This window comes from Elephas maximus, chromosome 4 (assembly GCF_024166365.1).
Source record: "Elephas maximus indicus isolate mEleMax1 chromosome 4, mEleMax1 primary haplotype, whole genome shotgun sequence".
NCBI classification, from domain to species: Eukaryota; Metazoa; Chordata; class Mammalia; order Proboscidea; family Elephantidae; genus Elephas; species Elephas maximus.
In genome coordinates this window covers 66,870,045-66,883,738 of record NC_064822.1, presented here as the reverse complement: position 1 = coordinate 66,883,738, position 13,694 = coordinate 66,870,045, and the positions used below count along the sequence as shown (strand labels likewise).

Sequence of the window (13,694 nt, the reverse complement as noted above, 5' to 3'; positions counted from 1 at the left end):
TGAGTCAATATCCACATACACATATTTTATGTATCCACCCAACAAATGCATGTGGAACTCACCAGGCCCTATTATAGATCCTAGAGATTCAGTGTTGAGTAAGGCAGGCATGTCCCTGTGCTTAAACCCTTTACCTTCTACTACTGGGAAATAGTAAATAATAATGACAAAAAGCTTACAAATAAGTGAACAATAAAATTTCAGTTAGTGATATGCCCTATGAAGTAAAAGAGAGTGAGGTAATAGATAGTGACTAACTGAAGCTATGGAAACCCTGGTGGCACAGTGGTTAAGAACTGCAGCTGCTAACCAAAAGGTCAGCAGTTTGAATCCACCAGGCACTCCTTGGAAATGTCTATGGGGCAGTTCTACTCTGTTCTATAGGGTCGCTATGAGTTGGAATTGACTCGATGGCAATGGTTTTTTTTTTTTTTAAACTGGAACTAATTTAGACAGGTAGCTAGGGAAGGTCCTGTTGAGGAGGTAAAATGCAAGGTTAAATATAAATGAGAAGAGTCAGCCATGAGAAATCTGAGAGCAGAGGGTAAAAATGCAAGAACACACCTTATAAAACGAAAATGAGTTTGGCTTCTTCAAGGAACAGAACTATGGCCAGTGAAGACCCTGAGTGGTGCAAACAGTTAAGCACTCAGCTACTGACTGAAAAGTCGGTGGTTTGAACCTGCCCAGAGGTGTCTCAAGATAAAGGCCTGGTGATCTGCTTCTGAATGGCCACTGCCATGGAAAACCCTATGGAACACAGTTCTACTCTGTGTACATGGGGGCCACCATGAATTGAAATCGACATGATGGCAACTGGTTTGGTTTTTGGTTTGATGGCTGACCTATAGGGAACAAAAGAGAAACTGCTGGAGATGATCATCTGTCTGGCTGTAAATGCTGTTTTTTTCGTTTTTATTTTCCATAAAGCCAATCTGCCTAACTGTTCTGGAATATTCAAACTTCAAGGATAGTTAGTGTCCAGCTAAGGATATCAGATTTCTATGTTTATATATGAATCGCCAGAGAAGAAAATGTATATTAGTAATGGTATAACTGGGCCATGATTTCTATGTTAGTTCAATCAACTGTAGCAAAGTCCTTCTTTGCACCTGGAAAAGATTCATCGAAAGATTATCAGTATGTTCAAGGATATTTTCTTTCTCTCTATTTATATCCCATCAACTTGGAAGAGTTTAAATAATGTTGCAGATTTATAACAGTGATATTATCTCATACATTCTTCACAACACCGTGGATATGGAACAGTCTGGACTTTAACTCAAATCTCCTAACTATAAGAGAATAAATAAACATTTAAAAGATGAAGTCCCTTTAACCCAAAGAAATTAACGAAAATGTTAACAATAGATCCTGCTATTTCTTTTTAAGTACCAAACTTAACTCCTTCTTCATCATTCATCAGTAGCATCCAAGTGCACATTTGCTATCTTGTGACAGTCTAGGGCCGTATATTTCTCAATCCTAAAATTCCATAAGCCTCCCTAAGTAGCTCTCTATATTTTGGAACCTTTATAATTTTCATACGAAATTTTTATTCATTCATTCATTCATTCACTAAATAAGTATGTGTTGAGTATATACTGTTGTTGTTAGGTGCTGTCAAGTTGATTCCAACTTATAATGACCCTATGTATAACAGAATGAAACCACGCCCAATCCTGCACCATCCTCACAAACAGTAGGTATGTTTGAGCCCATTGTTGAAGGCACTGTGTCAGTCCAGCTTGTTTAGTGTCTTCTTCTTTTTCACAGACCCTCTACTTTACCAAGCATGATGTCCAGTTACTGTGCCAGAGGTTACAGACACAGAAGAGACAAATCTGACAATATCCTTACCCCCAAGTAGCTTATATCCTAGTAAGGAAAGTAGACGATAATGATATGATGCCAGATATTGACAGATGTTATAGAGAAAGATAAAGGTGGGTAGAGCGTTAGCTTTGGTTTAGATTTGATGGCAAGTAAAGATCCCTTTGGGCAGGTGACTGAATTAACGGAGTGAGTAACACATGAAGATAGTTGGAGGAAGAATCTTCTAGGAAATGTGCAAAGCCCCTGTAGTAGTAGGAGTGTGCCTGCCATTTTTGTGGAACGGCAAAGAAGTTACTGTTGGAGTGGGCAGTGACTAGTGGGGAGAATTGTAGAAGAGATAGCCAGGTGCCAGAACTTGTATAAAGCGTTTTGAACTATGATACGGTCTTTGGATTTAATGGAGCTGTGGTGGTGCAGTGGTTAAGAGCTCAGTTGCTAACCAAAAGTCAGTGGTTCAAATCCACCAGCCACTTCATGAGAACCCTATGGGGCAGTTCTACTCTGTCCTATAGTGTCACTATAAATCGGAATCAACTTGACAGCAACAGATTTGTTTGTTTATTTTGATTTTGGATTTAATGGTAATTTTGATAGGAATCCATTGAGAGTAGGCAGGGAGAAGAATTCAAAACCTTAACAAAATTATACGACTTAATGATAAAACAAGCCCTCTAGCTGCTATGTAGAAAACATACAAGAAAATTAAATGAAAAATTGAGTGGAAGCAAAGAGGCCCTTTAGAACCAACATGTGCCTCTTTGTGCCTTAGGCAGACCAACACATGATGACCTAACTAACCTCCCTCCCGAAAAAAATCAAACCCATTACCATTGAGTCGATTTCCACTCATAGCGACCCTATGGGACAGAGTAGAACTGCCACATAGAGCTTTCACGGAACGTCTGGTGGATTCAAATTGCTGACCTTTTGGTTAGCAGCCAAGCTCTTAACCACTGTGCCACCAGGGATCCAACTAACACACCAAAAAAAAAAAAATGAACCCGTTGCCATGGAGTCAATTCTGACTCAGAGAGACTCCAGAAGTCTAACATTTTCACCAAGGCTTTTTTCTGAAAACAAAATCTCTTTAGTCTAAAAAAACTGATATTAATGATGAAATAAATTTTAGGCACAAAGATTATTAACCAGAGTGGTACTTTGAGTCTCTTTCCCCCATTAAGTCAGCATTTATAGATATTCTTCATTCATTTTGCATTGACCTTACTAATTTTCCTGGATGAATTTCATAACACAGCAATGTCTCGTTTTTATAGAAATTATACTCCAAACATCTGGAGCCTCAAAAGGTATGTGAACAGAATAACCTAGAATCTATGCAGAAAATTAAAAAAATAAGTTATTACCAAGATGAAATAGAGGAAGTCTAAATAACAGTAAAATTTAACAAGAAAATGAAGCAGATAATTTAAACGATTTCAGAACACAGCGAGGAAGTTGTAGCCACAAACTTTCTATTTCCTGCGTTAAAGTAACTACTTACCAAATAATATTCATAAACTGGTGAAATGAAAGAACTAGTCCCCAGGGAATAAGTGAATGACACACTTCTGAAAGTTCATCATAGCTTCCTAAGTAAAATTCTTCCAGAATGAATAGGGGGATCCATGAGAATAGAGCCTTATCATACTTACTCAATGATGAATCCTTAGAGCCCAAACAGTGTCAAGCACATAGTGGATGTTTAAAAACTACCAGTTGTTAAGTGATGAGTGAGATTTCAGGCACTCATTATACACTCCTTCCCCCAAATATTTTCATCTCAAAGATAGGAATCTTGAAAAAAAATAGCAAAAATTAATACCTAGGATGATACACGCAGAATTGAACTTTATAATCAAAGGAGTCTGATTTACATTCCTAATTTTTAGTTCTTTACTTAGATTATGCTGCCTCCTAAACTCTTTGCTTTTACTCCAAATTTAAGGACAAGTACCTGGGTTTCTGGGAAAATCCCATTTGCCCCTCATGCTACACCTGCAATTGTGAGAAAGCACATTTCAGACAGCAGGGAAAGCCCATACCTCACCACAACAACATGCCGTAAACTGGCCCACTGGAGCGTAAGTTAAAGAGAACTGGCGTAATCGTTGAGCCAGTAGGAAGTAAGAGGAAAGGGGCGGAGACAGCATAAGGGAATATAAATGCTAAGATGATCCAAAGATCCAGACTGAAGAAGAGCTCCAGCAAAGACTTTCTCTGCAGATTGATTTAACCCAAGATTAACCAGGGAAACTTGAGCAGGTTGGAGATGAGCTCAGAAGATCATTCTACAACAGAGAACAGCTCCATGCATCTGGAGACAGGAAGACAAAGTAAGTCAGATCTAATTTCTTATATATTGATAATACATATAATATATAATGGTACATAGTTGGGGGGAAATGAGGCTTTGCCTTCTGGAGAACTTACCTTCTATTTCAGTCAGAATAGAAGAGAAAATGGGAAGAGGTAAATACTTCGGAGCTATGAGAAGATAGGATAGCTGAGAGTTGAGAGAAACCCACAACGGTGAATTTCAGAACCTGAAGGACCTTTTTCTTTATTTTAGTTTACATCATCTCAATTTTTTAGAAAACTAAAATTCCCTAGTCCAGTACTCTCTCTATCATTTTGCCATAGCCACCTATGCCCACTCCAGGGAGCACTCCCACTTCTTGTGGAAAATTCTATTTCCCACATAAGCAAATACATCTTTGATTGTCCTCCCTGTACCCTTTGAATGCTTTCTGTGTGCTTCAGCCCATGTTCTCATGACAGTATCCTCCAGTTATTGGAAATGTGCAGGTTTCCAACCTTTGAGAGAATAGCTCTAAAAAATATCTGAACACTCACAGTGCCCCAGTGGTAATTTATTAGGAGAATGTCATGAAAGAATTCTTAGGAATGCAATCTTCCGCTTCACTATTCTTTAGGGCCCTCTTTCCCTCCATTTCATCCTTCTGTTTCTCCCTCCCAAACACTGGCTTCAAATTCTGCATGAATCAGACATGTTCGTCATTTTCTTTATTTTTAATTAAAATCTGATCATCTTAGCTATATACCTTTTCTTCTCTTCTATCCATTGATTCTGTCAACATATCTCTTTCATAATTGAGTTTTTTTTCCTTAGCTTCTCTATACCTTTTTGCCATGAGGCTTTCTCAATTTTTTTCTTTTTTTAATCCCTCTTCTTCCCTAATAAATGAGGTGCCCAAAAAACTAGCACTGAAGAACTAGGGTTTACTTATAAGCAGGAGATATCTAGAAATAAAAGGGGTGTTAGAAAAAACAGACACAGAACAATGTAGAGAAAGGGATTGTTTTATGAGTGTGTGTCTATGAGACTGGTTTATCGTACAAGAGCATCAATGACTTCTGATAAACCTGTCTTTTGCCTAAGAATATAAATCCAAGCTTGGGCAACAAGGGCAAGGCATTAGATTTTTTTTAGACAATCAGATGAACAGTAACTTTACAGCTCAGTTGAACTGCCAAAAAGAAAAAAAAAAAATGATAACAATGAAACTATTAAATAATTAAAAAAGACCCAGTGCCGTCAAGTGGATTCCGACTCATAGCGACTTTTCAATTATGCTCTCTACTTATTATTCAATAAATAGAGAGCATAATTGAAAAATGTATCTACTGCAGGAATTTTTTAATTTCCTGAAATTAAGCAAATTTTTTGTTGAATTATTAGTTTACACTGCTCTTGTAGTTGCTTTTACTAGTATGAGCAACCCTTGGACACCATTCTTAGGTGATTCAGCAAGAAATAGGTGGATTTATTTTCAACTTCTCCATTAATGAATAGGACCCGGAATCGGAGAGGAAGCTTGCTGTCAGATGTTTTGTCACCCAGGTGATAAACCAAAGTGTGGGTAACAATAAAAACCAAACCAAACCAGTTACTGTCAAGTCAATTCTGACACATAGCAGCCCCATGTGTTACAGAGTAGAACTGTGCTGCACAGGCTTTTCAATGGCTGCGATCTTTCAGAAATAGATCACCAGACCTTTCATCTAGGGTGCCTCTGGGCAGATTTGAACAACCAACCTTTTGATTAGCAGCCAAGCACTTAGCTCTTTGTGCCACCCACTAACGAATATAAAGTGCCATCCTAAGAGTCATTTCTTACGCACTGGGTGAGCTGATGGGTTGAGTTAGATTCTGAAGGGCATGAATATTTGGCTGAGTGAGTACTTCCTAAGGAAATAGAGTTGTTGCTGTACGAAGTTCAAGCAGCATGAGTGACTCTCACATGGTAAGAAGTGAAACTAGACAGAGCTCTGACTTGCTACCCTATCAATGGCTGCTTCCGGTGATAGAACTAGATACGGTGAAGTAAAGTTGTCTCTTATAAAATCTGGATGCGGAACTATGCTTGGAAATAGAAACCCCAGAAGACACAAAAGTTGATCCTGACACCGAGTATATGATAATTTAATATGAGGGAGAGTAATACCTCTTAGCCCAGTTCAACTTTAAATAAATGTTTTAAGGAAACAAAATTCACGGATTTCAAGATGTATCATATATAGACATGCCTTTTAGTTATAACAGTCATCCATTTTGAGAACAGGGATGTTTTTGCATTTGCAGACTATTTTCATGGTCAGTTATAATGTTATTCAAGTAATATATTTCAGTTTTGAGAACATAATAGGGGATTACATTTTTCTTGTGAGGTCGGATTTTGTTTTAAAATCCTGATAGCTCATCCTTGCATATATCAAATTCAAAATATGTTACAAAATTATCCTCTCTCCTTTCTCAGTCATTTGCTTATATTTTAGAATAGATATCTTTCTTTTTTTATCTTTCTAGTTTTTTTGTAACTAAGAAACATAATTAAGATCATGTTCATATTCCACATTCTTCCAGAGAAATTTTTCTTAGTGGTGAAAGAAAACTTTGACTTTGTTTCACCATTACAGACCCAATATTTAGTCTATAAAACTGTTTTCTCTATTATTTTAACTTTTTTTAGGAAATTCATATATTTTAATGTTCATTCACAAATTTTAATTGAATTATAGTTTAATTTCAAAAAGGTGTATTTTACATACAATGAATGCACAAATCATAAGAGCACAGTTTAATGAATCATGGCAATGTATAACTATGACTCCAGTTAGCATGTGTAATATTCCCATCACCAAGGAATGTTCCCTTGTGCCCCTGCCTTTCTGGTTAAATAGGCCTTCCCACATACATAAAGGTAATCATTTTTCTGATTTTTATCAGCATAGCTTAGTTTTGCCTATCCGTTAACTTCATGTAAATGAAATTATAAAGTATATAGTCTTTTGTGACTAGATTTTTTTTAATTCATGTTGTGTATATCCGTTGTTCATCTTCCCCTTATTTTCTTAATTGCTAAGTAGAAGTCACTTGTATGGATATACCTTAATTTGTTTATCCAGTCTCCCAAGGATGGATAATTGGATTATTTCTGTTATTGGGCTCTTACAGATAAAGCTGCCATGAACATTTTTGTATAAGACTTTTTGCAGACATGCTTTCATGTCTCTTGGGGAAATTCACAAGAGTAGTACTATAGGATCCTAGGAGAGGTGTACATTTAATTTCAAAGGAAACAATTTTCTAAAATATATTTACATTTTACATTTCTATCAATAGTATACAAAAAATCCCATTGCTCCACATCTTCACCAACTATTGGCACAGCCATTCTATTTACTTTTAGCCATTCTAGTTGTAGATTTTATATATTAGTTAAATATTTTATTTTAGTATGTTATCCACATTTTCCCTCCTCATTAGCATCACCTCAAACAGCAAGTTACTACAGAGAGGTTAAGGAATTGTGCCTGGGATGTTCTTTTTATGTCTTCTTCGGTATAAATGTTCTAATTATGATTAAAACCATACAATTATAATAAACTTGGAATTTGTGTGGTATCTAAGTACATAGATAGTTTAGGGCCTCAATATTACTCCTGGATTATTTACCTTATAGCCACCAGGAAACTCCAATTCATTCAAAATTTAGAGAAATTTAACTTACAATTTTCATACAAGGATGTGGGGAGATACATAACTACTTTTTTCACTGAACTAACTCAAGAGGATAACAAACATCCCTATCTTACTTGTAGAACCTACTTGACCACATCATCAACTTTCTCCCTTTCAGGTAATGCCACCAGCTCCCATTTTGCAACGTATCACGAAGGGTCGCTTCATGTCCCTGTCCCATGTGCTGTAGTGAATGTGGTCTTCATCACCATTTTAATTGTAGCTCTCATTGCCTTATCAGGTGAGTCAGCAAGTCATGAATGCATTCAGAACTCCCTAGCTGTAATAAGCATTCCCAGTTGAAATCAATAGTAATGGGCTTGATCTAATTAATCAGAAATTCTGATTGACTTAGGATCATAACATATACTGTAGATGGCTAATTTCCTAATCAATACTAAATACAATCCCATGTTCCTCTGATGATCAATGCAATGCTTTTGAATTTTCCAGAATTTCTTTATGAATATTAAAAGTATTTATGATTTATACATTACTGTAAGAGATAATTACATTTAAGCAGGTGTTTATACCTGGAATGAAGGGAACTTATTTAGTTTCTAAGTAAGTGGACATTCATCTTTGGCGGAAAAAAATAATATCTAAGCCATAGATTTATAAGGAATTGTACAACCTTTCATCCTTTACCTAAAAGGTCACAGAATGGTGGATGGGTAACTAAAACTGCATCTAGAAGCTTCCATAGAGCCAGCAGTGACATGGTATCCAATACATACAGTAAGATGCATTTGTGTTTTTAACAAACATGAAATTTTACAGTTTCATGAAACACCCCCATCCAGTTTTTTTCTAAATTTTGAATTACATCCCTATAATTTCCTCTCCCTCCTTCATCTCTCAATTTATTGTTATATCTATTGCATTATCAAATTCCTCTTACTCAGCATTAGATTCAACACCTTACTTAGAATTTATAATGTACTTTACTCTTTCTAGTTCAAAGACTATTTTCTGGTTTTTTGTATATTCCTGCAACTTTCTGGCAGAGACATCCCTTATATCTCATCTCTTGAACAGTGATGATTAGACACAATGGAAGATCAGATAAGGTGAAAATCTGCTTTCTCCTTATTCTTCTCAGAAGCTCCTTCTTGGTTTTCATCCTTTACTTTGTCACCTAGCACAGCACAGAATCCCCTGAATTAGTTTTGCATGCTGTGGGTATAAGTGTCATCACTAGGGTTGGTGTCACCCAGTGCTGTCACCACCCCATGGTGTCGCCACCCCATGGACCTCCTCCCATACCAGACCATATAAAAACTTTAGTAACGTTTATTAATAATTTTAATCATAGAATAATTTGTGATATAGTTGTAAATTGCTTAAATGCAATGTTTCTTAGGTTATATGAATACTAACAACAAAATTCTTTGGTAAAATCTTTCTACATTGAATTACAGCATTATTAGTAATGAATGGAAGCCTCTTTTAATGCTTCTCTTTTTCCTTTAAATACTAGTTCATTCTCAAAAACGTTATAATTTCACAAATACTAATTATCACAGTATTATAGCTAAAACACTAGAAAATTTGGCAAAATCAGAAAATATAAAAACATCAGCAGTAATGAAAACAACAGAATGTGTTTCTCTGTGTGCAGACAAAACCATGTGATTTGAAGCATCATTGTAATTGGGTAATAATGACAGTTCTGACCGGAGTTCTGACTGGAGGGTATTAGAAGGTTCAAAAAGTAAGTTAGCATAGAGTATTAGCCTTGTGGGTATATTGATTCACATGTAAATTGGGCTTACAAAAATATTTTTGTTGTTATAACTACAGGGATTTTTTAAAAAATAATAATAAATTTCTGTTAAAACACTGCACAAGAATTTTATAGATAGTCATTTTGGTGTCACCTCCTCTGACAGTGTCACCTTGTGTGGTCTGCATCCCCCACACCCTTCTAGTGAGGCCACTGGTGGGCATTTGGTTCTGTTTGTTACTAATAAACCATTTTCTTGTTCACAGTGGGTCAATACAATTGTCCAGGACAATATATTGCCTCAGTGCCATCAGACAGCCATGTTTCTCCATGCCCGGATGATTGGATTGGATACCAAAGGAAATGTTACTTTATTTCCACTATGACAAGTAGCTGGACCTCAGCCCAAAGCTTTTGTTCTAAACACGGTGCTACTCTTGCACTCATAGATTCTGAAAAGGAGATGGTAAGATCCTAGCATTCAAAAATATCTTCATAAACAATGATAATTTATTTTGTAGCACTAATCTGTGTCTTCACTCTGTTTCTGAGAGAAGATATTGTACTTATCCCCTCTGTAGGGAAAGCGAGCCACAGAAAACCATATGATCAGTCTGAGGTCAAAATGAGAGTTGAATTTCGTCTTTTAAGTTTGTTTGGATTGCTTAGCTTCAAAGATAAGGGATCCAAATGAGATGATTCTATATAGAAATAATAAGTAATCAGCTTAGCTATGATGCTTTTAATTGCAGCTTCTGAGAAACAGGGTTTATTATATATTTACCCACAGGAGCTGTTTAATATATATTTTCTTTGCACTTTCTTCAAGGTCTTTCTAAAACGATATGTGGGTAGAACTGAACACTGGATCGGGTTGAAAAATGAAACTGGTCATACACGGAAATGGTCAAATGGAGAAGAATTTAACAACTGGTAAGTCTCCACAATTCTCTTTATTTTCCCTAGGCTGCCAGCTCAGGGGAGCCATTTTCCTCTTCTCCTTTCAAAGCACTGTTCAATAAGAAGGTTTTGCTCTTTCTGAGAATAGCTCTAACAACTTCTTTTGCATTCTTATATTCTAGTATTCCTTAAGGAAAGCCTTTTTTTTTTTTTTTCTTTATCCTCTTTGAACTCATACAACTAATGCTTCTAGTCATATGTTCAGGAACTCTGGTGGCACAATGGTTAAGCACTCAGCTCCTAATCGAATTTTCCAACCCACGAGCAGCTCTGTGGGAGAAAAGACCTGGCAATCTGCTCCTGTAAAGAGAAACTCTACGGGGCAGTTCTACTCTGTCCTGTAGGGTCGCAGTGAGTCAGAATCGACTCGATGACACACAACAGTCATATTCTCAGCAAACTCTAGTGTGAGTAATAGACTTACCATAGTTAGTTTGGAAATAGTCCAGTTATAATTACAATTGTGAAAAAACAAAAAAAAGAAGAAGCAACATTTCCAATCCAGTGTTTATATTTTACTGATGAGGCAGTTGTTAGAAAGGGTTCTTTCTTACACTTCCCAGTTTCTATCTCCACAGGGATAAAGAATAATATTTTCAATGCCTAATTAGAAGATTCTATGAACCTGAGAGAAAAGTTGCCCCAGAATTAAAGATACTGAATCTATTTCCTTTACTAGCAATAAAACTAAATTTTAAAATTTGTAGGGAATTATAAAGTTTAGTGCTAATCTTCACCATCTGAACACTCAGAATTGAATAAATTTCTGGCTTTCGAAGTAGTTTTGTAGTGATTATCAGTGCAATATCAAGGAGATGAAAATGCAAGTTTCCAGAAAAGGGATTCTTAATATGTATCCCATGGTCCCATATCCATGAATGGATATGGGACCCTAAAATTGTATGAACAAGCATGCATGAATGTTGAATGTGTATTCTTTCCAGGAAGTATTTCTCACAGGGTCTGTGAACTCAAAAACGCCAAGAATCACTCCTCTGGTGACATCCTAATGTAGTTCTTTATTCTTAGCTTTAAATCTTCTTTCCACACATTATTTTTTGGATTTTTTTCTACTGTCTCTGCCCACAAGGTTATGATTTTTCTGACTGGCAAAGTCTTGCCTCATGCATTCCTGCTAAGCAAAAAAAGCAGAGGCCACCACCACCACAAAGTGTCTTCTCATGTAACTGGATGGAAATGGTGAACTGAAAATATTTGAAATTTCTTTATTGCTTGACAGGTTCAACCTGACGGGGTCTAAAAACTGTGCATTTCTGAATAGCACAGATGTCGTCACTGCAGAATGCCAAACTCGTTTACACTGGATATGTAGTAAACCCTCCAGTTAATGAAAAAACGTATCTGCCATAGACTCTCATGGAACTAAAGGACATGAGTGACAGTGGACACTGCTCTATCATCAGAAGTTTCCTAGAAGGACTTTGTGGAGGGGGGGGAAACTTTGAATTTTTTTTAGAAATCTTCTTCCAAGCAGGACTGTGGAGAAAAAGGAGAGAAATTCCAGAAAAAAACTGCCTTGTGGAATACTCCCTCCATGCTCTGGAAACAGCAAAAGATGACTGACAACTAGGCCAATGAATGACAGCAATGAATCTAATGTTTTTCAGATGCACTTTATTTTTTTAATACAGAAATAATAATAATTAAAAAAAAGTTTAATATTTATTGTTGAGGAACTACCATCAGTGAATACCCTTCATGCATTTGTACTGTATGAAGGAGTAAGATGGTGGTAGTAAAAATAACTGAATGTAAGCAAAGAGAATGGTAATTGCTAGCACAGATATTAGCTCAAAATGCATTTCTTAAACCCAGAGAACATGTAAAAGTGATAAATGCCTGAGAAATTAAGCTTTGTAATATTTCTTTCTTAGTAGACATTTGTTAAGTTACTTTGCAACTTTTGTTCCCCAAAAGAGTAGGATTATCATGTATTTATTATGTCTTTTGTTGGTTTTGGGTTTTTTTGTTTGTTTGTTTTACTTCCTCAATATACACTGGTCTTTTTCAATAGTATTTTTTTTTTTTTTTGTCTTTAAAACTTTACATACAGCATTTTTCCTAGAAAAGACAAAGAATAAGAGGAATATTCATAAAGTAGATCAAAGTGTTGGAAAATGTGCAATATATAATGTGGCAAATCCCTATCAGGAAAAATTCTGTATTGTTTAAATGTGGAATAATGCCAGTCTTATCTGATGATAAATGTGTGCCTTCCCTAATCAGTTCTATCGTGTGCAATACTTCATGTGAAGTATTTTCTATGTGCAATAAAGCATGTTTACTTGATTGAATTTTGTATTCAGTACAATTTTAAGCTGCTTTTAGGTAGATGAAAATAAAAGTAGAATCAAAATGGATTCCAAGAAGTGTTCCTTTCTTTAAAATACATTAAAAATTATGTCCTACCAGAAACAGGCCTGCTGGCACAGCGGTTAAGTACTTGGCTGCTAACCAAAAGGTCTGTGGTTGGAACTCACCAGCCACTCCACCGGAGAAAGGTGTGACAGTCTGGTTCCTTAAAGATTTACAGCCTCAGAAACCCGATGGGGAAGTTCTACTCTGTCCTATAGGGTCACTATGGGTTTAATGGACACCACACCAATGGGTTGGTTTTAGAGAGCAGAAAATAAACAAAATACTATAACATTAACAAAAAATCATATCTATAAAAGACCTTACACTTATAACATGGTTTAAGCTTTTTCAAATTGTTTTCACACAGGTATCCTAGAGGGCTGGGTCTATTTTTCTGTATAGAGCAGATGCTCTGTAAATGTTTTAATTGAATTGGGAGGAATTTATGGCTTTTTTTTTTTTTTAAACAATTTCTTTGTTTTTATTATTTTCTTTATCTTATTGTTTATCATCCTCATACTGAAGAGGCCAGAGAAGTTAGATGACACCTAAAGTCATTCTGGAATCAAGGTGGGGACCTATCCTTGAGGTCATTCTCTCACCAGTAAGATGATAAGTGGTCCTCAAAACCAGTACTCTGAAAGCATCTTGTTCAGTACTGAAGTGCTATGCATATTTTAGTAATTTACATAAAATCATTAATTAAATAGAACTGAGGCACTACATGATCTTCATGTCATATATTAGTTA

General features: G+C 36.0%; 1 protein-coding gene across 1 annotated transcript; it reads left to right on the top strand.

Moving 5' to 3' along the window:
• Nucleotides 1-4,001: 4,001 nt before the first annotated feature.
• LOC126075157 (early activation antigen CD69-like) lies at nt 4,002-12,880 on the top strand. Its single transcript, XM_049882422.1, has 5 exons — nt 4,002-4,169; nt 7,998-8,120; nt 9,872-10,071; nt 10,435-10,538; nt 11,806-12,880. Exons 1-5 carry the CDS (start codon nt 4,106-4,108, stop codon nt 11,912-11,914), a joined length of 600 nt encoding a protein of 199 aa, XP_049738379.1. The 5' UTR covers nt 4,002-4,105; the 3' UTR covers nt 11,915-12,880.
• Nucleotides 12,881-13,694: the final 814 nt, after the last annotated feature.